Consider the following 23,271-nt stretch of genomic DNA (forward strand, 5'->3'; position numbering starts at 1 on the left):
CATTATGTTCTTAATTGTTGAATGGTTACCAGGATGAGGTTGATCTCTATAGACTTGAGTTGGGTGTGCTAGCTCCACCTTGTTGCTGCCCCAAAGGAGTTCCACTCTCTTCAGGGTGCATTAGCTCCCTGGCTAATGTCTCTATGATGCTCCTAGCTCCAGGCGCCATCATCCCTTATGAAAAGAGGCCATTTTGACAGAGCCTCATCCAGTGCATATCATGCTGCACTAATATAGTGCAAAAATGTGCCTTCCAGAGAGGGAGAGAGAAAAGAGAGAGAAAAGAGAGAAAAGAGAGAAAAGAGAGAGAGAGAGAGAGAGAGAGAGAGAGAGAGAGAGAGAGAGAGAGAGAGAGAGAGAGAGATAGATATGCAGGCAGTAAGTGCAGGAGTTGGCAAAAGTAGAAACCTATTGTGTCAACTGAAGAGAATCCATTTTCCAGAAATGAGTCATTCAAAAAAGCAAACTTTGAAGACACCATCTTTTCAGATACCTGAATGTGCATGGCTGGCTGGCACGGACACTTGGGAGCAGGATAAGACTGAAGTCTTCAAACTGAGTCTCTACCTCCTGAAATGAGGGCCAACAAATGTTGCTATCAACTGCCAAGTTGTTTGGCTTTCTCAATAGGTTGATCCACTCTGTTTATAGTTTACACTTTGCCAGCATTGAGTGGCTTGTTACAAAGGATCTAACAGAGTAATAGAATGATTCAACAGAGTTGCTATACAGGTTCTTATTCTCAAATATAGCATGTGGTAGAGTGCTTGGTAGAAACTCTTCATGCTAACAGGTTACAATAGGTTGATTAACACTGAAGATCGAGCTTGGCATGAGGGGCCATCCTGACAACAGGACCCAGGTGGCAGTTTTTGCAGAAAAAGATGACAGAAATCACTCAGAATCTGTTTTGTTCAATCAGTCCATCGGCCAGAATTATCCACGTGGATAGTTTCGTTTGAAGTACTAACATCTCAAGAATCCCCACCGGCAATGAGAATTCTACTCTTCTGTTCTAGGATGCATTTTCAAGAAAAGCTCAAAGTGCATGTTTATCCACAAACAAGTTGAACACTCTCAGGACCGCTGGCACCTATTTTAAAGGCAGGAGGCAGAAGCTGGTCAGCGTCATTTGCAAGGAAACTTCACATATCTGCATCACCATCATAAGCCAAGGTCAAAGGTTTCAGACGGTTGTTCTGCCTTCTCTGGGGTTTCTTTGGCTTTTTGCTAGGACAAAGCAGAAAAATGAAAACACTTTAGGAGAAATCTGATCAGTCAATTACCAAGAACATAAGTTCAGGGGACAAGCAGTGCTTCTCAGTCCAATAGTCTGCCTACTACATATAGCTATTTACTGAAACAGAACTTTTGGTCTAATTAGCTGTGACGTCTCCCCAGACAATTAAAAGAGATAGCAAAAGTGATATGATTTTCTTCTGATGGGGAGAGTAGTCTTTCTCTCCCCCCATATTATTCACAACCCCCTTGTGTGCCCTTCCACATTCATAAAAATGGCTTGAGCAGCTCTGGAATCAGATTCTTCCTTCCCATAGGACGAAAACCCAATATTTCCATTCCAAATTCATGACCAATTCCAAAGGGTGGAATTCTGGATACATACTGAATTACGGATACCTTTTCCAGAGCATTTGGGTCAAGATTTCATTTTACACATGGAGAAACTGAGACTGGGAGGGAAGTGACTTGGTCAATGTCACAGAAATAGAAGGTGGCACAACCAGAATTTGAACTCAGATCTTTTGATTATCTGTAAGGAAAAGTTTTATGAAAAGAGAACTTCCTATTAGAGACATCTCCAAAGAGAACAGGTTTCCCCAGGAGATTTTTTCTTTCCCCCCAAAATCTTAAACAAAGGTTGAATGACCTCTTGTTGGGTATGTCATAGGGAGGTTTCCTGCTGGCCAATGGATTGGACTCAAGGATTACGAATGTCCTTTCTACTCTAAGACTATGATGCTTTGGCTTGGAATCTAGCACATATGTCTAATTTTGCAGCTGAAGAGAGCCTTTGAATCCACTGCCTTCTAAACCAAATAGAGAAATGCAACAAGAGAATTCAGGGGGCAGTTTAATGAGTAGATCAAGCCAAGAAGAACTGGTTTCAAATTCTGCCTCCAATATTTCTTACCACTGTGCCTATGGACAAGCCATTTAACCCACTTGAGCCTCAGTTTCCTAATCTGTAAAATGGAGTTAATGTTTATCTCCTCTGGATGCTCTAGGCCCCCTTGACAATGTTTAAAGGCTCCTTAAGTGCCCATTGTTTTTATTTTGATTATCATAGATCATAGAGAGTTCATAGATAAACCTTCAACATGAGTCAAGGATATTTTGAAATGTATGGAGAAGTCACAATTATGAACCCTTTCATTACTCATAGCCACTGCCAAGTAAGCATTAAATAACTGAGTAATCTTGAGCTGAGTCTGTTTCCCGGCCAGCTCCCATGCTCCCCCCACTCCAGAAGAGAAAGCTTTTTCCATTCACTGAGAGGGCAGGAGATTCAGACACTCACCAGGCTAGATAGATCATAGACACAACAAAGATGAGTAACACAAAAGCCCCCGCCGCCACGCCGTACACCCAAGTCTTCAGTCGTCCGTCTAGAGGAAGGATGTTAGTTATTAGTTTCTATTAGTCTGAGTACATGACAGGCTTGAACTGGACTCAGGAGGGGCCAGCCATCTTTATAACTAAAAAGAGTGTGTCATCAAGCCATAGGTGAGGATTAACAGGGGGGCCACTATTACGAAATTAGAGGGAGGGAGCTTCATTAGAGAAAACCTAACCAGATTGCCCCTCCTTTAGGCTTGTGTTTCAAGCAGTACTGTCCAAGGTCCTGAAGTTCCTTTCCACGCATGAGTCAATGATGATGTTTTGCTTTGTGTAAAAGCTATGGAATGTTTCAAGGATCAGAGAACCCCTAAGGGGAAGAAAGGAAAACCCACAATCTCCAGAAATCTCTCTAGTTTGGAGCAGGTAGCTGGACATGTAACTGCCATGTTAATCATGAGTACTTTATCTTCTCAAGCTCTGAATGGGTTTTTGGTCAATGAGATGAGATCCTGGCCACATTAATAATGCTCTTCAGATATAAACCTGCTTTAAGCATCCACCCTTCCTATCAGTACTTAAAAAAACACCTTAAGGTTGATTGACTCCCATCTTTGTTAAACAAATACTTTTAAACACCACTTTCTGCCAGTGGACCTTGTGAGATTTCCTGTAGTGGTCCGACAAAAAGGAAAACTTATATTTCTAGCATTTTCTCATGTCATGACATGGGTACAGAAGGAACCATAGTATATCAGGGGTTGGATTTCTTTTTGGTGATATCAATCTTTTCCATTTTCTAAATTGTATATTATAATAAATTCTAAATGAGCATTAAGTATTATTTATGGAACCCCTATTTATTATAATGAGTGATACAAAAAATGAGTCCCAAAAATAGTTAAAAAGAGGTTTACCCATGTTCTGCCAAAGGATGGAGCCAGTAACAAAGAAATTGCAACACACCGGACTTAATTTCAAGAAAATTCTTTTTGTAACAATGAGAGTGATCCCAAAGTGGAGTGGGCTACTTGGAGAGGTTGAGCAGCATCACCCCACCTCCCCCAAAGAGCTTCAAGTGGAGGCTGGCTAGTTTTTTGATGGGAATGTTCTCATGGGGATGCCTTTCAGAGAGAGATTTGAATAGATGAACTCTGAAGTCTCTCTCCAATCTTAAATTCAGACATGATTTGGGAAATTTCTGACTAGGAATCATCATTATCATAAGCTTTTGGTGTGTTCAGTGGAGACCACTTATTAATCGATGAACCATATGCCTGAATCTGAAAAAAATTGAGATGAGTTTATTTGCCAAATATGTCAAATTTTGGTTCTTCACTTCTTTATGAGGCTTCATAGATTTCTTCTTCTTGTCTATAATTTTAAAATGTCAGTTTGGGATGTATATGTCTTAGGCAGGCTTATTTACTAACAACATATTAGATATTTGGATGAAATCTAGGGCTAGTCAGAGAAAGCTAGGGGGGATCAGCTCTGGATTCCATTTGCCATCAAGTGATGGTGTCCACATTCAATTATAAGAAAAATTATTTGAGCTTGGGGCAAGAAATAGTCATTTTGCTGGTTAACTTCTGCACTATCACTCTTCCTTGACAGCTATAATCACTTGTCTTCCCAGCCAAGAGAACAAAGTGGTATCATGCCATTTTTCTGAAGCCCTGTCATTCTTCCCCACATTAGCCCCCATGAGAGTGAATCACTTCAGAGAAAACAAACCTCAAATTGAAAGTAATGGAGAATACTAACATTCTCTTCTCTGTTTTGTGTTAAATGGACCCTTTTGGATATTAGGTCAAGAAAGCAAATCCCTGGTTGGGGTTTGTTGATCCCCATGTTTTTAGCTGCTGAATGAGCCAGAGTTTCTAAAGATTAAGCAATTGATCAGCTTTTTCTAGGATGTCATATTTCTAATTTAGAATTTAATCAAAGCTTGTTAATTTTCTATTCAGTTCTATCTTAGACTTAAAAATATTAAAAAATTATTTAAGTAGAAATGAAAAGAAATTGGAGAACATTTTGATGGAATGTCCAAATAAGTGGTTCTTAGCTGTGCCAATATTTATTTTATCTCTCGTCATGGTACCTCTTTTGGGGACTTGCAGAGATATCCTGGTGTTATATTTTCTATTGGGTCTTTGCTGATCAAATCTCCTATCCATTGGTCCCTTGTTCTGGAATCTGAGAAGTCTACCTAATTCCAGTGTTACCTTTGTGCTCAAACTTATTTGGAGGGAATAAGGGGGTAGAAAGAGAGAAGAGTGAGCACAGTTTGATTTGATTACTGGGCCCTCACTTGAACAGTTGGCAGATGGACTACTTGAGGGGATGTCTTCTGGCCAGTGTTAATAGTAGATTAGATTACTCCTAGGCCCTTGCAATGAGGAAGAGCCCCAAGGGATTCATATTTTTGGTATGCACTGGAAGTCAACATGGGCTGTGGGAATAGGAGGAGGAAGGGACTCCAGGAGGTCACAGTGAATGCCATGGAAGCAGGGCTCTGATACTGGTACTAAGAACATGTCTTGAGTTTCCAATTATTGTACGTTGTTCACTGCCTCCTTGGTGAAGTGTCCTGAGAATACCTTAGCTTGATAACCTGGTATGGCTTCTCTTACCAATCAGCATTTCTTCCCTTACCTGCATCTTTGATTAGGAATTCCTCCTACTGTTAAACAATAGCTTAACCTGACAAATAGGTCAAAGAATAAGTCCTGAAGGAAAAGTCCTTCTGGACCTCTCAGAAAACACTTGTAAGGAAAGGTGTATGACAAAGTTCTCTGTAAGAACTATGTTGTCAAAAATCAACTAATGACTGTGAACTGATGGCTACCTCTTAGGAAGTACTCAGTCCCCAGAAAGCCATTTATGTGTGCTCTGCCCAACTGTCTCTACATCTCTCTATGTTTATGTATGTCTCTGCCAATTTTTCTCTTCCATTTCTCTGTATGTCTGTCTCTGCCTCTTTTATCAGAGAACTTTAAATTGGAAGGGACCTACAAGATCATTTGATTTGATTCCCTCAGGTCCTAGATGTGGGCCAGAGGTGTGACATGGTCCTACAGACAGTAATTGGGAGAGATGGGATTGCAATCTTGGTCCTGGACTCTGGAGGCAGAGTTCTGCTTTGCTGCCAATGCCTTGTCACTTCACCTGGCCCAAATGGTTGCAGAAACCAGGTCCGTCCCCGTCCTGATGGGTTACCGGAGGGCTGTGTGGGGTGCACGGCTCGGCTCGTTTTCACGTCTCCGTTTTTGTCCTCGACGGTGGGGATGACCACCACGGGAATGAGGGTGCATTGCTCCAGCGTCCCATCAGAAGACATCACTTCTGTGTATCCTTCTTCACAACCACAGGTTCGAGTCTGCAGGAGAGTAGGGATATTTATGCCACGTGCCCAAATGGGAAGGACAGCAAACAAGAGTTTGGTGAAGAGATACCCCAGACAACTTTTCATGCATTGTCTACTCTTATTGGGTCAAAGCTTTGAAGATACATGCAAGGCTGTGGACAGATTAGTGACTGGACTCTGAGAGTCCACGGGATGTCATTATGAGCAGTGGAAGGAAAACCTTATAGATACAAATCTGGCTGTTATCATGTCTCAGTCTAGCTATTAAAAAGAAAGAATCAGGGCTTGTGAGACAGGCTCTGATGGGGACATGGAAAGTAAAGACAGAGACAGAGTCTAGGTTGGAGTTGGCTCGCCCGCTCCCAGGGGATGGCACTCGCCTCGCTGCAGTAGGAATGAGGTTGGCTGCAGGGGGGGTTACATGATCTGTCAGCATCAGGCTGGTGCATCAACAGGCAGCCCCCTGTAAGACACAAAATCATCTTATGAACATGGCGGCTCATACCCAGAACTAGCAAGGGCTGCAACCTTTAGCATACTTGTTCGTCACTGACTGGAGCTGAGCTAAACCTGCTGAGATGATCTTCAAGCTCAGAGCCCCTCATGCTTGAGGGAGGGGGATAAAGGCACTTATTCTTGAGGAAGCAAACTAGCATCTGCTCCACAGCTGTTGTGTGCTTTCTAGAGCCCCCACGCTGGGGTACCAAAATGTACTATTCAGACTAGGTCTCTGGAGGATCTTGGGACCAGCCTGAGTCCTTGGTCTTAGTGGAGGAGTGATGAGGTGAGACTCAGATGGATGGTCAAACATGGAGTCTGTTTATTCCAAATTCTCTTACCCTTATATACCCTCATGTCCTTATATAAGCAAAACAACACTGTGCATGTGCTAACTATATACAGCGCATGTGGGACCACATAAACAACCTGTATGTAGGTGACTCTTTGCCACTTGGTATCACTTTGTTTCAATCACAACACAGGTGGTCACCGCCCCCTGACTTCTCAGGAAGACTGAGAGCCTTTAGGGGAGATGGGGAGCCAAGCCAGATATTGTCAGCAGGTTCCCTCTGGGCTGAAGGGTCTTGTACCTCACCCAGAGTACCCTCACTATCTATAGTTCTCTACACACAGCCACTGGTACATGAGGGCTATCCTGAAGACAGAGTGTGGGTGAGGCAACCCATCACTAACCCCCAAGTCTAAACTTGTACATATGTGACCCATCTAGTCAGAAAACATCAGCAATATTTCTGGTTGTTCAAAGGTTTGGGATTCACGGTGTTAGGGTATTTGGACATCTGACTCTCATGACTGGCACTTACACCTGCACTTTGCTCTTAGAATGGCTCTGTGATGTTCTCCTCCCTTCTACCTCCTGGAATCCCTTTCTTGTCTCAAAGTCCAGCTCAGAGCTCAATTACAAGAAGCCTATCTGGATTCTTGAGTGGTTATCACTATTTTCCTTGTGAAATTGCTTTCTTGTTATTACCTTCTTATTAACCTATACACGATTTTCCATCAATAGAATGCAAGCTTCTTAAACACAGGGAATGTTGGGTTTTTTAATGTGTGTGTCCCTAGCTCCAACTTCAGTTTCTTCTTTGAGCTTCCTGACACTTCATCACTGTGATCTGAACTAGATTGAATTAAATCTCACTGACAGGGATCCAGTCTGGAAACATGCAAATCACAGGCCATCCATGGCACAAGCCAAGGCTGCTCCCAAGTGATGATCTTTTTCATGATGTCATTGCACGTTGGGAAAATCATGATATTTATTTAGGCATGGAAATAAGCAGAGCAGGAGTCAGAGGGGCAGATGTATAGGCAGGAAAAACATAGCAAGAAGGTGATATCCCTGACTTGGAATACCTTGAGATTTTCAACCTTGCCCTTAATTCCTGTAGCCCAGAATGCTCCGGTCCTTGGGGATGCCTTTTTCAGAGTTATGAACAGGTGGAGCTTGTGATGAGAACAGATGTCATGGAGTAATTACATTGATGAGTTGGCTATGCTAAAGAGTCTTCTCCCCGTGATGTCTGGATTTTAGCACTATAATGTTGGAAAAAAGAATTCCATTTGTCTTCTCTCCTCCCCTTTCCTCCCCCCAGCAACTACCGAGACCTTCTCCATGAGACTACTTTCCACTTCGTCTGCGTGTAACTTGGATCTGACTAGTTTTCTTTTTATAGGTTGTGTCCTCCATTTGATTATGAACTCCTTTAGGGTAGAGACTATTTTTTGCCTTTCTTTGTGACCTCAATGCTTGGCTCAGAGCCTAACATATAGTGACCAATAGCTTAGTGACTGATGATAAGCTGATTATGAATAATGACAATACTTTCCAGTTGTTCTAAAACCTGGTTCTGGACTCCTCTTCCCAGCAGCACAAGAGCCCAAGTGATGAATTTCATCATAGTTAGAAATCACTAATCTGTTGAGGTTAAATGTTCATTAACATTTTTAAGTCCAAATGCAAAACAAAAATGATATTTCTAAGGGCTACAAGAATCACCATCTAGAAAAATTAGGAGTTAGGAGGCCTGTATTTGTCCATTTAATTTATTAAATGGAGTTCTTTCTAGAAGATAGATGAAGAAGTTGGCTGAACATTGATGTGCAAATGGAAGCTGGTATGCCCAGTGTAGATAGAAGCCATTATGCCCAGTATAGATAGAAGCCACTTTGCCCAGTGTAGATGGAAACCATTATGCCCAGGTTTTTTTTTATTGGTGAAGTTGTGAAATAGTATGACCATTTTGAAAAGCATTTAGAATAATGTTTTTTTTTAATTTTTTAATAACTTTTTATTGATAGAACGCATGCCAGGGTAATTTTTTACAGCATTATCCCTTGTATTCACTTCTGTTCTGATTTTTCCCCTCCCTCCCTCCACCCCTTTCCCCAGATGGCAAGAGTCCTTTACATGTTGAATGGGTTGCAGTATATCCTAGATACAACATATGTGTGCAGGACTGAACAGTTTTCTTGTTGCACAGGGAGAATTGAATTCAGAAGGTAGAAATAACCCGGGAAGAAAAACAAAAATGCAAGCAGTTTATATTCATTTCCCAGTGTTCTTTCTCTGGGTGTAGCTGCTTCTGTCCATCTTTGATCAATTAATATGCCCAGGTTCTTACAAATTATTTCTGCTGATGTGAACACTAACCATTTTATCACAGAGAATTCTTCTGGGGGAACCCTGCCAAACTCCTTTCCTGACTCCATTTTGAGGGCAGTGTTCACTTAATTATACTTTGGCCCAACATTACTGGGCTGTGGGCAGCTACTGATGAAGTCAAGTTATGACTGAGCAGGTACAGACCATCACTGATCACCATTCTTTTTATATATGTGCATTATGTATGTAGCTAATTAATCATCATAGTATCTGGAAAGAGTAAACGATGTGGACTGACAATTTCGTTCATGATACATTCAGAAAAGAGAAAGGGAAATCTCTTTATTCCCAATCTCAGTCATGTATCTGTCTATGTTTTGGGATTGCGTACTCCATCATGATTAGAGCTAGACCAACAGAGAGAACAAGTCCGCAGGATCTGGCCCATCTTTGGGGGGAAAAAATGACCTTACTACCCAATAGCATGGGCTGAGAGACTACTAATTCTGCTCTGAAGATTCAAAATAGGATCCTTAACCATATCTTCTCTGAGGCTCTGGCCTTGTCAAGTTGAGGAGACAGGAAAACTCCCCTCCATCCCTCTGATCCCCTGTACCAATGAGGGCAAAACTTTCACTAGGACCTGGTATTTGCCAAGGTTTTGCTGGAAGACCTCCTATCTTTGCCTCCTTCATTCTGAGCCCTGAGCCCCCTTACTTCTCACTGAAAATCATCTGTCCAATTGTAAAACCTGGTCACTAGACTATGACCTTTAGGAAAGGAAATTTTTTTATGCTGCAGAGTGGACTAGTGGGGTTACTTTTCTCCCCAGTCATATATCATTGCATCGGAATGCAGAGATTCTTGTCAGCTGGTGTCCTAGAGTTCTGGGGAGCCTGGAGAACTCTAGGGCTAAGCTGCCAGACAGGGCAAACTGCTCTCTCATATGATTCCTGAATGTCTATCTAGAGGAAAGAAGTCATCTGAACATGTTCTCCGTTAAAACCTTCCCATTTTATTCTTCTAAATATCTCTATGGGATGTGTAGTAAATAAAGGGCCAGCCTCTGAGTCAGGAAGACTTAGTATTTCTAGACCCACTTTTGCTTAATTGTGACCAATTGTGTTAACTTCTCTGAACTTCAGTCAACTCTAAAGCTAGAAAAGGGATGAGGCAGCTGCCCTGGTATGAGTGAAGGCAGCACCTACCCCAGGAACTATACTAGTAAAATCACAGGTCCAGGGCAAAAGTTCTGTAAACTTTAAAAATATATAATATCACTTTTCTCTTTCTTTCTTTCTTTCTTTCTTTCTTTCTTTCTTTCTTTCTTTCTTTCTTTCTTTCTTTCTTTCTTTTTCTTTCTTTCTTTCTTTCTTTCTTTCTTTCTTTCTTCCTTCCTTCCTTCCTTCCTTCCTTCCTTCCTTCCTTCTTCCTTCCTTCCTTCCTTCCTTCCTTCCTTCCTTCCTTCCTTCCTTCCTTCCTTCCTCTCTCTTCCTCTCTCTCTCTCTCTCTCTCTCTCTCTCTCTCTCTCTCTCTCTCTCTCTCTCTCTCTCTCTCTCTCTCTGGAATCTGGGGTTAAGTGACTTTCTCAGAGTCCATAGGTAGGAAGTGTTAACTGTCTGAGGCCAGATTTGGACTCGGGTCCTCCTGCCTTTACAGCTGGTGCCCTATCCACTGCCCCACCTAGCTGCCACAATATCACTTTCTAAAAAAAGAACTTAAAGTAGAGTTGCATTTTAATTAATTAATGAATTGAATTATAACTGGGCACATGTATCAAGCGTAGGAGGCAGAACAGAATAGTGAATCTGAGGGAGGAGATGATGTGCTACAAAAGAAAACAGGAGAGCATTTGTGTTTAGCCTGGACAGTCAGACCCATGGGCTTCCTTTCTCATGTTTTGCTTGGGCTCACTCCATGCATTCCATTTGGAAGAAGAAAGCCTATGACCTGGGAGCCTGCTTTCTAGTAGAACAAAAGGAAGGAAGAACTTTACCTGTTACATTTAGGCCGTCCGATCTTTGACACCAGACTGTTCGAGAGGACCCCTTCCATGCGCTGGCCATCCACTTGTATTCGTAGCACTGACCATCTGGGAATACAAAATCAAGGAATCAGTCTCACTCAACAACAATGTATTCGTCATGTCGGGTGCTGGGACAACAAGGGAAAAACTCCCTGTCTTCAGAAAGCTTACACTCACCTGGGATGATACTAATGTCTACAAAAAAGAATACACAGCAGTGAATCACTAAGCCTTTATTAAGCACCTATTCTATGTTTGGTATTGTGCTAAGCAGTGGGCATTCACACCAAAAGCACTGCTATCAATAAAAATGATAAGAGTTCCTGCCCTCAAGCTGTGGTTACATTCTACTGGGATGAGACAACATATAATCAATCATCAATCAATCAACAAACGTTCATTAAATATCTGCCTGGTGGCAGGGACTGTACTAAGTGTTGGGGATAAAAAGAAATAAAACTATCTTTGTCTCCAGAAAATTGGCATTCTGGCTTTTCTAGTAGAATGAACACTAGTAGAAATGTCCCACTCTAGTACAGAGAGTCCCCTATTGCTCACTTTCTGTCCTCTTCCTCTGTGTTGGGGGTTATTTCCTGCTACTTTTTCCTCCAAGGTGAGGCTAAAATTTGCCTCTGTCTCCTTAATGTTAACAAATTTAATACTCGGTGGCACAAAATTTTGCCCTGAGTAACCTCTGATGAAACAGGTCTGACCCAGCTAGTTTAGATTGGGGGATCCCCAATCTAAGAGTTGGACTACAAAGAAGATACTGAATTATTCCCTACTCCCTCAAAGTGTGTTGTCAAAGTCTCTGCAGAAGGGACCTGGTATAGGTCTCAGTGCAAACCATGGTTGAGGGATCTCTTCCTAGAGCATGGAAACTAATGGGAAAGGGTGCAGAATAAGAATTATAAAAATGAGCCATCTCTAGTGTTAATTCATGGTGACTTTGCTATTCTGGGGTTCTTTTTGTCCTGTGTTCAGCTGGGTTGCTCTACAATTGAAAAATTACTGCTATTTGGGGAATGTCTTTTAGAGTTTATGAGAACTGGGGAAAATGCCTGGTCCACCATTTTGATGGCCCTGTGCCTCAGAAATTCTGACATATGAAAATCTAAACCTACTTTAAAGTATGTTTCTCTGTAATGTTTCCCTTCATGCAGCCTGGACTTTGGATTACCTCTCACCTGTAGGGTAGACTTCTTTTAAGACATTCATTTATCAGGTGGCACTCTGAGGTCATATCTTATTGAACGTTCTGGATCTATGACTTATTTTTAAGGCTGGCCTCCATGAGCGTAGGGACTGTGGTTAATCTAAATCAGCTGCAGTTGCTGGAGCAAGGGCTGTGGCGGGAAAGCTTCCTCCTTGAGACCAACACTCACCGTCACAGGATTTGGTTTCTAACATTTGTTCTGGACAAAGATGCTGATTGTCTAGTTCTTGGATGATCACAGCTCGAGATCGGACCTGGATTCCTCCAAAGCCGAGATCTTCTCCATTGACACAGGTTAACTGGCATAGGCTCCAAGCTGACCATTCTTTCAAATAACAATCACCTGTTAAAACAGAAGTTTTACAATATAAACAAAGCAATATACATATTTATGCATGTCTGTGGGGATTGGTGGGAGAGAGAGAGAAACAGAGCGACAGAGAGATCTGAGACAGAGAGAGACAGGGAGGGAAGGGGGAGAGAGAGAGAGAGAGAGAGAGAGAGAGAGAGAGAGAGAGAGAGAGAGAGAGAGAGAGAGAGAGAGAGAATGTTAGAGAGACAGGGAGGGAGGGAGGGAGCAAGGAAAGGAGAGGGAAAAAAAGGAGAGAGGGAGGGATATAGTATAACTTCTCATTCATCTTTTAATTTCTTCCTTTTCCAATTTAGGAAATGTTTTTAAGGTAGATTATTGATGTAAAATATTTATATATTTATGAATTGTAAAGAGCTGAAATAAGAGTAGGGAATAATAGGTGACATCATTATCATCACCATTATCACCACCTATATCATTTCTCAAAGCAAGAATGGATGAAAGGTCAATACCACTGAGATTGTTCAATGTAACCATAAGTTGGTTACACTGGGTAGAGCGTATGAAATGGATACTATCCAAGACTGGAATAAAAAAATCTCACCATGGATGACATCCATATGAACTCAATATAAGCAGTGAAGCATTGTACAAATGGTTATGTGTTGTGCCCAAAGGGCTATCAAACTGTGCATACCCTTTGATCCAGCACTGTTTCTACTGGAATTATATCCCAAAGAGATCTTAAAGGAGGGAAAGGGGCCCATATGTGTAAAAGTGTTTGTGGCAGCTCATTTTGTAGTGGCAAGAGACTGGAAACTGAGTGGATGCCCATCAGCTGGGGAATGGCTGAATAAGTTATGGTATATGAATATTAAGGTATATTATTGTTCAGTAATAAACAGTCAGCAGGATGATTTCAGAAAGACCTGGAGAGACTTACAGGCACTGATGCTGAGTGAAATGAGTAGAATCAAGAGAACATTGTATACAGTAACAATATGTCATATGATTATTAACTGTGATGGATATGGCTCTTTTCAATAATGAAGTGATTCAGGCCACTCCCAATAGACTTGTGATGGAGAGAGCCATCTGCAGCCAGAGAGAGGACTGTGGGGACTGATTGTGGATCAAAGCACATAGTATTTTCACTTCTTTTTGTTGTTTGCTTATTAGCTTTTTTCTTTCTCATTTTCCTCCTTTCAATCTGATTTTTCTTATGAAGCATGATAAATGTGGAAATATGTTTAGAAGAACTGCACATATTGGAAGATATAAAATTGCTATATTGGATTACTTGCTGTTTAGGGAACGGAGGAGGTGGGGAGGGAGAGAGAAAACTTTGGAATACAAGATTTTGTGAGAATGAATGTTGAAAACTATTTTTGCATGTATTTTGAAAACTAAAAAAGGCACATCATTAAAAATACAAATGGTTATGTGTATTGAGCTTATTGAAATCAAGAGGATTATTCCACCAGGCTGGAACCAAGCTTTTGGCATCAGAAACTATAAAATTATCCTTAAGAAGTAAAAATTTAGCCATCAGGATCAATTCTGGATCTTCTGAATGCCAAGCCCAGCATTTGTTCTGTAAATACCATATTGCCTCTTAAATAATCCAAAAAGGGAATCTCTTCCACTTTAGTAAACTGTTTTACAGAGTTTGGAAAGCTCTTGAATAGAGATCCTTTCATTTGATCTTCATAACTCTCCTGAGAGAGTGGAAGGACACATTTCATTTCCCTTGGTTTACAGATGAAAAAAGTGAATATAAGTGAAATAACTTCCCCAGATACTTTTTTATGGTGATGACTGCATTGTACTTTCCCCAATCACTATTTTAAATGACATTCATTAAGCCTAGGGCTCTGAACAGAGTAGATACTTAGTTGAGGTCTCTGGTGGTAGTTCAGTTGTTTCAGTGCTCTGACCCTTCCTGTCCCATTTAGGGTTTTCTTGGCAGAAATACTGCCATTTCTTCTCCATCTCATTTTGCAGATGAGGAAACTGAGACAAATGAGGTGAAGTACTTGCTCAGGGTCACTGGGACTGCTTTGAACTCAGGAAGATGTCTTTCTGACTCTAGACCCGGCTGGCATTGGATCATCGTCAGCATGAAGTGCTAGGTTCGGTTTGGTTGTTGTCGTTTATTGTTGAAGAGAACCAAAAATGAATCAGTATGTTTGAGTCAAGTTAGTGTGTCCAAGTGTGGCACCTGTAACCATTTGGGATGTTTCTCTCAATGTGTATCTCGTGTTTCTTCTGAGCGACTTCAGTTCTGCTTTACTCCTAAAGCAAAAACCTTCTCTGAAGAGGGCATTCCATGTTAGAGGGTCCTGTGTCATGTGGTACAAGCTAGGTTAGGTACGATTCAAAGGAAAACAAACAGATCTAGGCCCCTGGTGGAGCCAACCACATTGAATTGATTATTCAAGATTGCAGAAATCTAGGCTCACATCTTGTGCTGATCCCACAGGAATCAGGTTGGACATGATTCCTTCAGAAAAACCACACAGAAATGGGAAGCACATCTCCCCTTCCTGTCCTATTGCAAAGCCCAGCCTAGAAGGCTGTTTTAGTGCTGTCAGGGTCAATGGCTAGACTACGATTTTGTCCTATTAAATTTTTCTGAACCCAGTCCAGTAAGGGGCTTGGATAGGTTGGTAGGGATCACTATATCCTCTTATTGCCTCTCTGAATCCTTCAGGCCTATTGCCTGATTACTTTATATAGGGACAAAATGAAGAGGGTGTGATTTCATTTATAAAACCACAGTATCACAGATATAGAGATAGAAGCAGCCCTATAGGCTTGCCAATCCAACCTGTTTGTTTTGCTGATGAATAAACTAAAGCTCAGAAACAACAAGTGACTTGGGCTCAGTATAGACCATAAACACAGAGGCAGGATTTAAACCCAAAGCCTGTGGCTCCAGAATTGGTGCTCTTTCTTCTGTACTGTATTGCCTAAAAATTGAGCTATCTCAAGATTTTGAAGAGTGCCACTGAGTCCAGGATAACCCAGGAAGCTATGTCTGGAGGATACTCTAAGTAATAGTATGTGTGTATATTTAACCACACTCATACACATGTAGATCCTTCCTTTCCCCTGGGGACCACCTTTCTTCTAATGTCTCCTTGGGCTATGGATTGACCTAGTCTTCGTGGAGCATATGTCAGCAAAGCCCAAGCTCTGAGTAGTCTTTAGGCATCTACAAGGACTTCAGGAATGGCTGGATAGCACCTGTGTCAGCTTCCTGAAGACCTGCTCACCTAAGCATGTTCCTCTCATGTTCACTACTCCAGTTGTGGGCACATTGATGATCCCTTCCCCCTTGTCCTATCTGATGATGGGTGAGGTTATACCCTGCTGCCTGTTGAAGAAAGGAAGTCCTGTGCTGCTGTCATGGTCGATTCTGCAGAACATGCCACACATTTGGGGGAAATAGTTCTTGGCTATGCTGATATGGTACAAGGGGTTCTCTCTCCATCTCCCCATGAAAGGAGAGATGGGCAGTGGTAAAAAATAAATATTTGTTCATTGAAAAAAAGTAAGATACATTGAAAACAAAAGCAAAAGCCATGGCATGTTGGTGATTAAGAAAACCACATAAAGAGAAATGGGGAGGTGATCTTTGGAAGTCTTCACTGCATCTAGAGAAGACCTCCCAGAATAATGGGCTCTCAAATGGCTCAGGAAAAAGGAATAGGACATCGGGACAAAAAAAGACAAGTCTATTTCAAACTAAAGCTAACTCTATCCCAACATCCCAGTTTTCTCCTCTATAAAATGAGGTCATTGCAATAGGTGTTCTCTGAGGTTGTCCTAGCTTTTAAAACCCATGCATCTATAATGATCTTGTCCTTGTTACCAGGGCAAGGCTGTGTGCAGGTTTCCTCAAGCACCATCTTCTTATTTCCATCTACAACGGGCTCGATTTCTGCACAAAATTCCTCATCCACAGTCTTGCCAAGATCCTCTGCCGATCCGTCACTCACTACACAAGACACATTTCTGGTTTTGGTCCCTTCTCCGCAGTGAGCATCCTAGAAAGGAGGAAGGGAAAATAAATTAAAAGAAAAAAATCCCTTTTCTCATTGGTCCCACAGTCCTAAATCATCTCTTTTTTTTCAGATTCCAAGCAATGAATGAACAGAATGAACAGCTATCCTTATTTCAGCACTAGGGACAGCATCCAAAGTAGATTCTTGATTTCTTCTGAAAGTTAATTCTCATTTAGATGATTCTCTTAGTCTTTGAATGGTTCTAGCACAAGAGAGAAGTTCAATAGCAGGGCTAATTAAGGGTTATCCCATGGTCAAATACTTAAAATTAAAGGCTCATAGATTTAGAGCTGAAAGGGAACTCAGAGACCCTGATTTTATAGAAGAGGAAACTTAAGTCCAGACAGGTAAAGTCTGACCCAAGGTGATGTGGGTAATAAACGACAGAGACAGGATTTGAAATAAGGCATTATGACTCTAAAGTCAGCTACCTTTCCACTTTTTCATATTGCTAAGATGCCACCTATATCCTGTCAAATTTCCAATTGCAGGACCCTTACAGGTAATGTGCATCTACTCCCACCCCACTTTCCCCATGCATTTACCTCTACTCGGCAGCTTGACCATTGGCCATATTGCCATCGATAGCAGGGCTTCACTGGACAAGGTTTGAATTGTTCTATCAGCACAGGACAAGGTCTGCCATCTCCTTGGAAGGGTTGAATTACCGTTCGCCTTCGAATCATTTTTCCTTCAAAAGACACATTAGGCAATTTAATCATAATAACCAATATTTCTGCAGAGATTTAAAGTTTGCAAAGCTCTTTGTACTTAAGGTCTTATTTCTGCCTCATGATGGCCCTTTGATGTGGGATTCACACATATTTAATTCCCATTATATGATTGAGGAAATAGAATATCAGAGCTATTAAGGAGGGCAACAATTGGTAATTGTCTGAAGGGGGATTTGAATCTAATTCTTACTGATTCTAGTTGTGGGTCTCTATCCTGCAGGATACAACTGACTCTCTCAGCTGAGTGTTGTACAGTAACTTGCCAGCCAGCTTGCAAGCACAGTGATGAGGGAGAGCTTCTTGCATAAAGGAGGTCCTGATGGGGTACCCACCTGTCAGGCCACATGTGTGAGTACACTCTGACCAGGGTGACCACTCAGAAAGCTGACAGTTGACAGGGCATTCCACCACACAGGACATGTTCATTTGCCAGGTCTTCTCCAGGCTGAGCTGAAAAAAAGAAATGGCCCACAAATCAGGGATCAGTATTTTACATTGAATATTATATAGTTTCATTCTTGCTGAAGTGAAGAGAGACACTGACCAAAACCTCCCTCTCCCTCCCTCCCTCCCTCCCTCTCTCTCTCTCTCTCTCTCTCTCTCTCTCTCTCTCTCTCTCTCTCTCTCTTCTCTCTCTCTCTCACACACACACACACACACACACACACACACACACACACACACCCTTCCTTGTGGGCTCACAAGGAATTAGGAGGACTCAGGGGCATCTCATGGGCAAGTTCTGTTGATGGAGTTTATTCCCAGGTAGATGGAAGTGGGTGATAATGGACACCATGAAGAGTTCTTCAAGCCTGGAGACAGAATACCAGGGTGCATTGTAGACAGATACTTCCAGCATTAATTTTCTCATCAGTAAAATGGGGGTAATTCTTATATTTGAGAGCAGCATTGAGCAGCCAAATGCTCACCCAGGACCTCCATTTACCAGGCATTTCAAGAATTATGGCAACTCTGTAAAGATGCTGCCCCTTTGTCTTTTCCTTATCAATGTTCCATTCTGTGATTTCATGGTTTTTTCTCTCTGATGACATTGTGATGAACCTCTCAGCATATTCCTTGAGTCAAAGAACATCTATAAGGGGCCCATTCATATTCCCTCTGCCCCTCCCAGTTGATGGAAGGGGGAGCAGGATGAGCAGCCTCAGGGAGCCAGAGGCAAGGTGGCTGTGGACAGAGCCACACAGAACCTTGCGGCTCTGAGAAACAAGGGAGCATTAGATTTGATGAATGATAGAGAGCCAGTAGAGACATCATTGCTCTGTGTCCTGCATAAAGCAAATCAATAGGTTATTCAAACATTGTGACTTTGACTAATGGAACATTGAGAATAAGCTGAGCTAGATCAAGGGAGCAGGCTGAAGGAAGCTGCATCTGTGTGAACACATCAGGAAATGTGAGCACCCCATTGTTGGGAATTTCTCTACCTGTGATCCTGAGGTTGATTTATATTCTTAGAATAAAGGCACTTTATCTTTCCTGCTAGGTATAGAAGCCAACATATGTCTTTAGCAATTAAATGGTACAGAGATGAACTAGAACATTCCTGATGTTCTGAACTTTCTCTTCACACTAGTACCATCCGACCCTAGTATTACCCTCAACCCAAGCTCTTGGTGGCTGTTCTACAGGTCAAGAAATGGCACAAAAAGACTAAGCAGCATTATGGAGTCTTATCACTTTATTTCTCAGTGGAGAGAAGAAATAACACCCTTGCTGATGCAGGAGGACTCCAAATTCACCTTTGTTCAATGCGTCTTAGGAAACATGGGGATTCAGCCAAAGATGAAGGGCTAAGTAATCATGATATTGATGGTATAATGGATGGATAAAATGATGGATATGTAGAATGAAAAAAGCTTTGGGTTCAAATGCTGCCTCCAATTTCCACTTGCTGTGTGCAAGGTTATCTCCTTAACCTCTTTTAGCATTAATTTTCTCATCAGTAAAATGGGGATAATTCTTACATTTGAGAGCAGCATTAAGCACCCAAATGCTCACCCAAGATTTCCATTTTAAAAGAAACAAAGTGAGGAGATTCCTAGAAAAGGATAGTGGAAATCATTAAAATCATATTATCCAAGAGGAGAAAGATTTCTTCTTTGAAACAATACTGCTCCTAATGGCAGGTTAATTATATGAGTTTTGGCCAAGATTTTGTTTCAATGTATTTCAGTGTAAATCTGTTGGATCAAGGTGTTTGCAACTCACATGAGTCTCTTTTAACTGGAATTACTGGTTCCATTTTTCATCACTGGAAACTTCCAGCATTTAAAAACATGAGGAACTAAGGCAGATTGAGTTTGTATGTATATATGTTATTTGCATATTTTTTCCCTGCAGATAACAAACCCTTTTTAAACTGGGATTACTAATAAAAACCAACCACTAATATAATGCTCTAGGATTTACAATATTACTATGTTAAAAAAAAACATGGGGCAGAATAAACTCCATTTGTCAGTTGTATTAATGTCTGAAAAGGCCTATGGATGTTGAGGTAACACTACATGCTGTTAACCTTCATTTTCCTCCATATTGGGGATCTAGCCCATTATCTTTCAGGTGACTGGAGAAACAGCAGGAGTTAGCTACTATGCTTGGCTTGAGAACAAGTCTCTGCAGAAGGCAAGCAATCAAGCCTTTGGAAGTGTATGTGTGTCCTATATTGTATCTAGGATATACTGCAACATATTTAACATATATAGAACTGCTTGCCATCTAGGGGAAGGGGTGGAGGGAGGGAGGGGAAAAATCGGAACAGAAGCGAGTGCAAGGGATAATGTTGTTTAAAAAAATTACCCTGGCATGGATTCTGTCAATATAAAGTTATTATAAAATAAAATAAAATATTAAAAAAAGGAAGTGTGTGTGTGTGTGTGTGTGTGTGTGTGTGTGTGTGTGCGTGTGTGTGTGGATGTGTGTCTGCACACACACACGTGTGATGTATACACCTATGCAGGTGTGTGGTAGTTCTCTGAACTGTTGAATCTTTATATCTTTATTACAAGCTCTGATGGACAATTGCTTTCTAATTCCATTCCTTTGTCATGCTTTTTTCCCTGCCTTTGCTACAATGATACAAAGAGCACAATTCAAATTTATCTGACTCAGGGACCATAGCTCATATGTGTTGGCTTTGCTGATTTTTTTTTTCTATTTTACTTCTAATTCTTTGTTATGTAGAATGGCTCTCTGAGAAGAAAGGGGGAGGATAGACCTAGGAAATATAAGTGTGGTAGAAATAAAAGGCAGCAATCACATTATTTAAAGAAGATTGTTACTAAATAAATATCATTGGTATACATGTGGTTCAGTAGTTAAAGGATTTGGGATTTCATCTAGTGGCCATTTCCTCCACCAAAGCTAATGACATCCCTCTATCGCTTAGAAGATATGACCATTTCATATTTCAAATCCGTCCCTTGTTCTGGTGATCAGATTCCTGAAATTAGTCCAGTTGCTCTTTGGATGATGGGCCTATGCTTTGGAAAGACTTGCTGCAGTTGGGTACCCCTCATGCTTCAATCTTAGATAACTTCTAGGTGCATAATAGATACTTAAAAATGAGACTGACTGAACCACCTTCATACCATAATGAGGCAATGGAGGTGGACTTTAACTATCAATAAACCAGTCTTCTTAATAACCATTCTTTCTAAAGCTGTCATTCCACTTGTTTAAGTTATAGGGAGTTGAAATAATATCTGCATTTAGAAATGGCAAATGTCAACGGTCTATTGTGGTGGGATAGAAAGTATGCTGGATTTGGAATCAGAGGGATTGGATTCAAATCTTGATGTGGATAAATAACAACCTCTCTGGGCTCAGTTCCCTTCTATGTAAAATGAATGGGTTGGGATAGATGATCTTCAGGATTCTTTCTGACTCTAAATATGATCCTAATATCCTCAGACATGTGGGGAATGTCTTCCAAGTAGGTAAAGTCTAGAAGTCATTCACTTTAGAAGTCATTCCTTATTTAGTAAAATGAAGAAAGGTAACAGCTAGGTTTGTATCCGCCTCAAAAATATCTCGAGATGAAAAGATAGCTTTTATAAACAGAAAAGCCAGGAGGTGGGGAGGATCTGACTATGTCTTCTTGGTGCTAATGATGGGCTCCACTTCTTGATTTTAAATTATTTTGGCCAGATGCAAAGACCTACATTCACATGATTAGAGATTAGAAAGTCATACCTAATTATACACGTAGATGACATATGATTAATGTTTAGCAGCCCACAGTAAGCATGACTGACACTGTCGGGTGTCCTACACACTGCTCACAATTCCCATCCAATTAAAAACCCAATAAATGCCCTGAATAAGATTTACTGTTTTTATTCCTGTGATTGCTGATTGGTCTCCAAGCATTTTACTCAGGAGAGGCTCATTAGCATTTTTGTTGAACCTCATGCAGGAGAAACTAGAGGAAATGATGGGAAGAAATCAGTGGTGACAGGTGTAATCTTGTTCCAAGGGGCATTCGGTAGTCTGTGAGTAGCCCAGGGAAAAAAAAAAAAAACATCTGTCAGCAAGGGACCGTGTGGTGAGCAGGTCACTTGGCTCAGCATGAACTGAGTTATTAGAGAAAAGTATCCACCCACCTCTTCACAGTACTTCAGGTCAACGGACTTGCCATCGCTGCGAACGCAATCCAGCATCCTTGTTTTGATGCCGTTCCCGCAGACCGCCTTCTCGCTCAGCTGGCAAGTGCTCCAGTCTACAGAGAGGAGAGCACGTCAGCACACAAGGCCTCAAAGCAGATATTTAAGTAGCTCTGGTGACCTGAAGCTCATTCTTTTATTCCTGACTCCATCAGGTTCCTCATAATCCAACCCTGCACGAAGCCAGCACCAAGGCCAGCGTCGGCATCAGGGACCAATCGTAATGGGCCTGTCTACAGGTAAGGAAGAGATGGGGACAGCTGTGTCTCTGCCTGCAACTCCAAGCATGGATGCTATCTCGGTTCAGTCATGAGAGTAGTTTGTTTGATATGAATGTTGAACTAGAGAGCAAAGTGGTTTACATAGTATTTATGTAGTATTTCCTTTATAGCAACAGCAGATTTCAGAATGTATACTTTTTTTTTTTCCCAAAAGTCAGGCCACATGGAGATGACAGGGCCAGGCTTGGAGCCAGGAAGACATGTGGTGCATTAGTTTTCTTTATTTTTATAATGGCTTTTTATTTTTCAAAATACATGCAGAGAGAGTTTTCAACATTCACCCTTGCAAAACCTCATGTTCTCCATTTTCTCTCTCCCTTCCCTAGACGGTAAGTAATGAAATATAGATTAAATACTTCCAAGTCTTCTAAACATATTTCCACATTTACCAGAAGCATTAGATTTCACAGCCCTTTAACTAGACCTTAACTCAGCATTAGTTCAGGGCATTTCCACAGAGACAATTCCTTACACTCTCAAATTACGGGTCCATCTTTTTAAAAAAAAAGATAGAGAATGAAGGGATCACGGAACCAGAGGATTTCAGAGTTGGAAGGGATCTTGGAGGCCTATTATCCCAACTCATTCCTCATCAAGAATCCCTCCTACAATGGGACCAGATGGTTTTCCAGTCTCTGTCTGAAGCCTTCAGGGAAGGGGAGTCCACTCCCTCTCAAGGCACCCCATTCCATACTGGCACAGCCCTGAAGGTTAGAAGTTTTACCTTCTACTTTCAAACATGCACCAACACCTGTGATCTCAGGAGTGTGTAATACAGATTGCGGCCCACTCATGCCTTCCCATCCGATGTGAATCTTTCTTATGCACTTTCACTCATCACTCTCAGTTCTCTAATCCGGAGCAAAACAAATGAG

At 41.4% G+C, this 23,271-nt stretch overlaps 1 protein-coding gene across 1 annotated transcript in view; it reads right to left on the minus strand.

The window, feature by feature from the left end:
* Positions 1 to 352: 352 nt before the first annotated feature.
* The window catches only part of THSD7A (thrombospondin type 1 domain containing 7A), a 300,913-nt gene continuing 277,994 nt past the window's right edge, over positions 353 to 23,271 (minus strand). The window contains exons 19-28 of the mRNA XM_052000672.1: positions 22,056 to 22,171; positions 17,763 to 17,880; positions 17,242 to 17,387; positions 16,504 to 16,678; positions 12,483 to 12,656; positions 11,068 to 11,163; positions 6,328 to 6,410; positions 5,749 to 5,959; positions 2,540 to 2,627; positions 353 to 1,230 (exon numbers count right to left, since the gene is read on the minus strand). Of these exons, the coding sequence (XP_051856632.1) occupies positions 1,146 to 1,230; positions 2,540 to 2,627; positions 5,749 to 5,959; positions 6,328 to 6,410; positions 11,068 to 11,163; positions 12,483 to 12,656; positions 16,504 to 16,678; positions 17,242 to 17,387; positions 17,763 to 17,880; positions 22,056 to 22,171 (1,292 nt within the window). The 3' untranslated portion in view covers positions 353 to 1,145. The remainder of the gene's footprint in view (positions 1,231 to 2,539; positions 2,628 to 5,748; positions 5,960 to 6,327; positions 6,411 to 11,067; positions 11,164 to 12,482; positions 12,657 to 16,503; positions 16,679 to 17,241; positions 17,388 to 17,762; positions 17,881 to 22,055; positions 22,172 to 23,271) is intronic.

The sequence above is a fragment of the Antechinus flavipes genome, chromosome 5 (genome assembly GCF_016432865.1).
Source record: "Antechinus flavipes isolate AdamAnt ecotype Samford, QLD, Australia chromosome 5, AdamAnt_v2, whole genome shotgun sequence".
Taxonomy (NCBI): domain Eukaryota; kingdom Metazoa; phylum Chordata; class Mammalia; order Dasyuromorphia; family Dasyuridae; genus Antechinus; species Antechinus flavipes.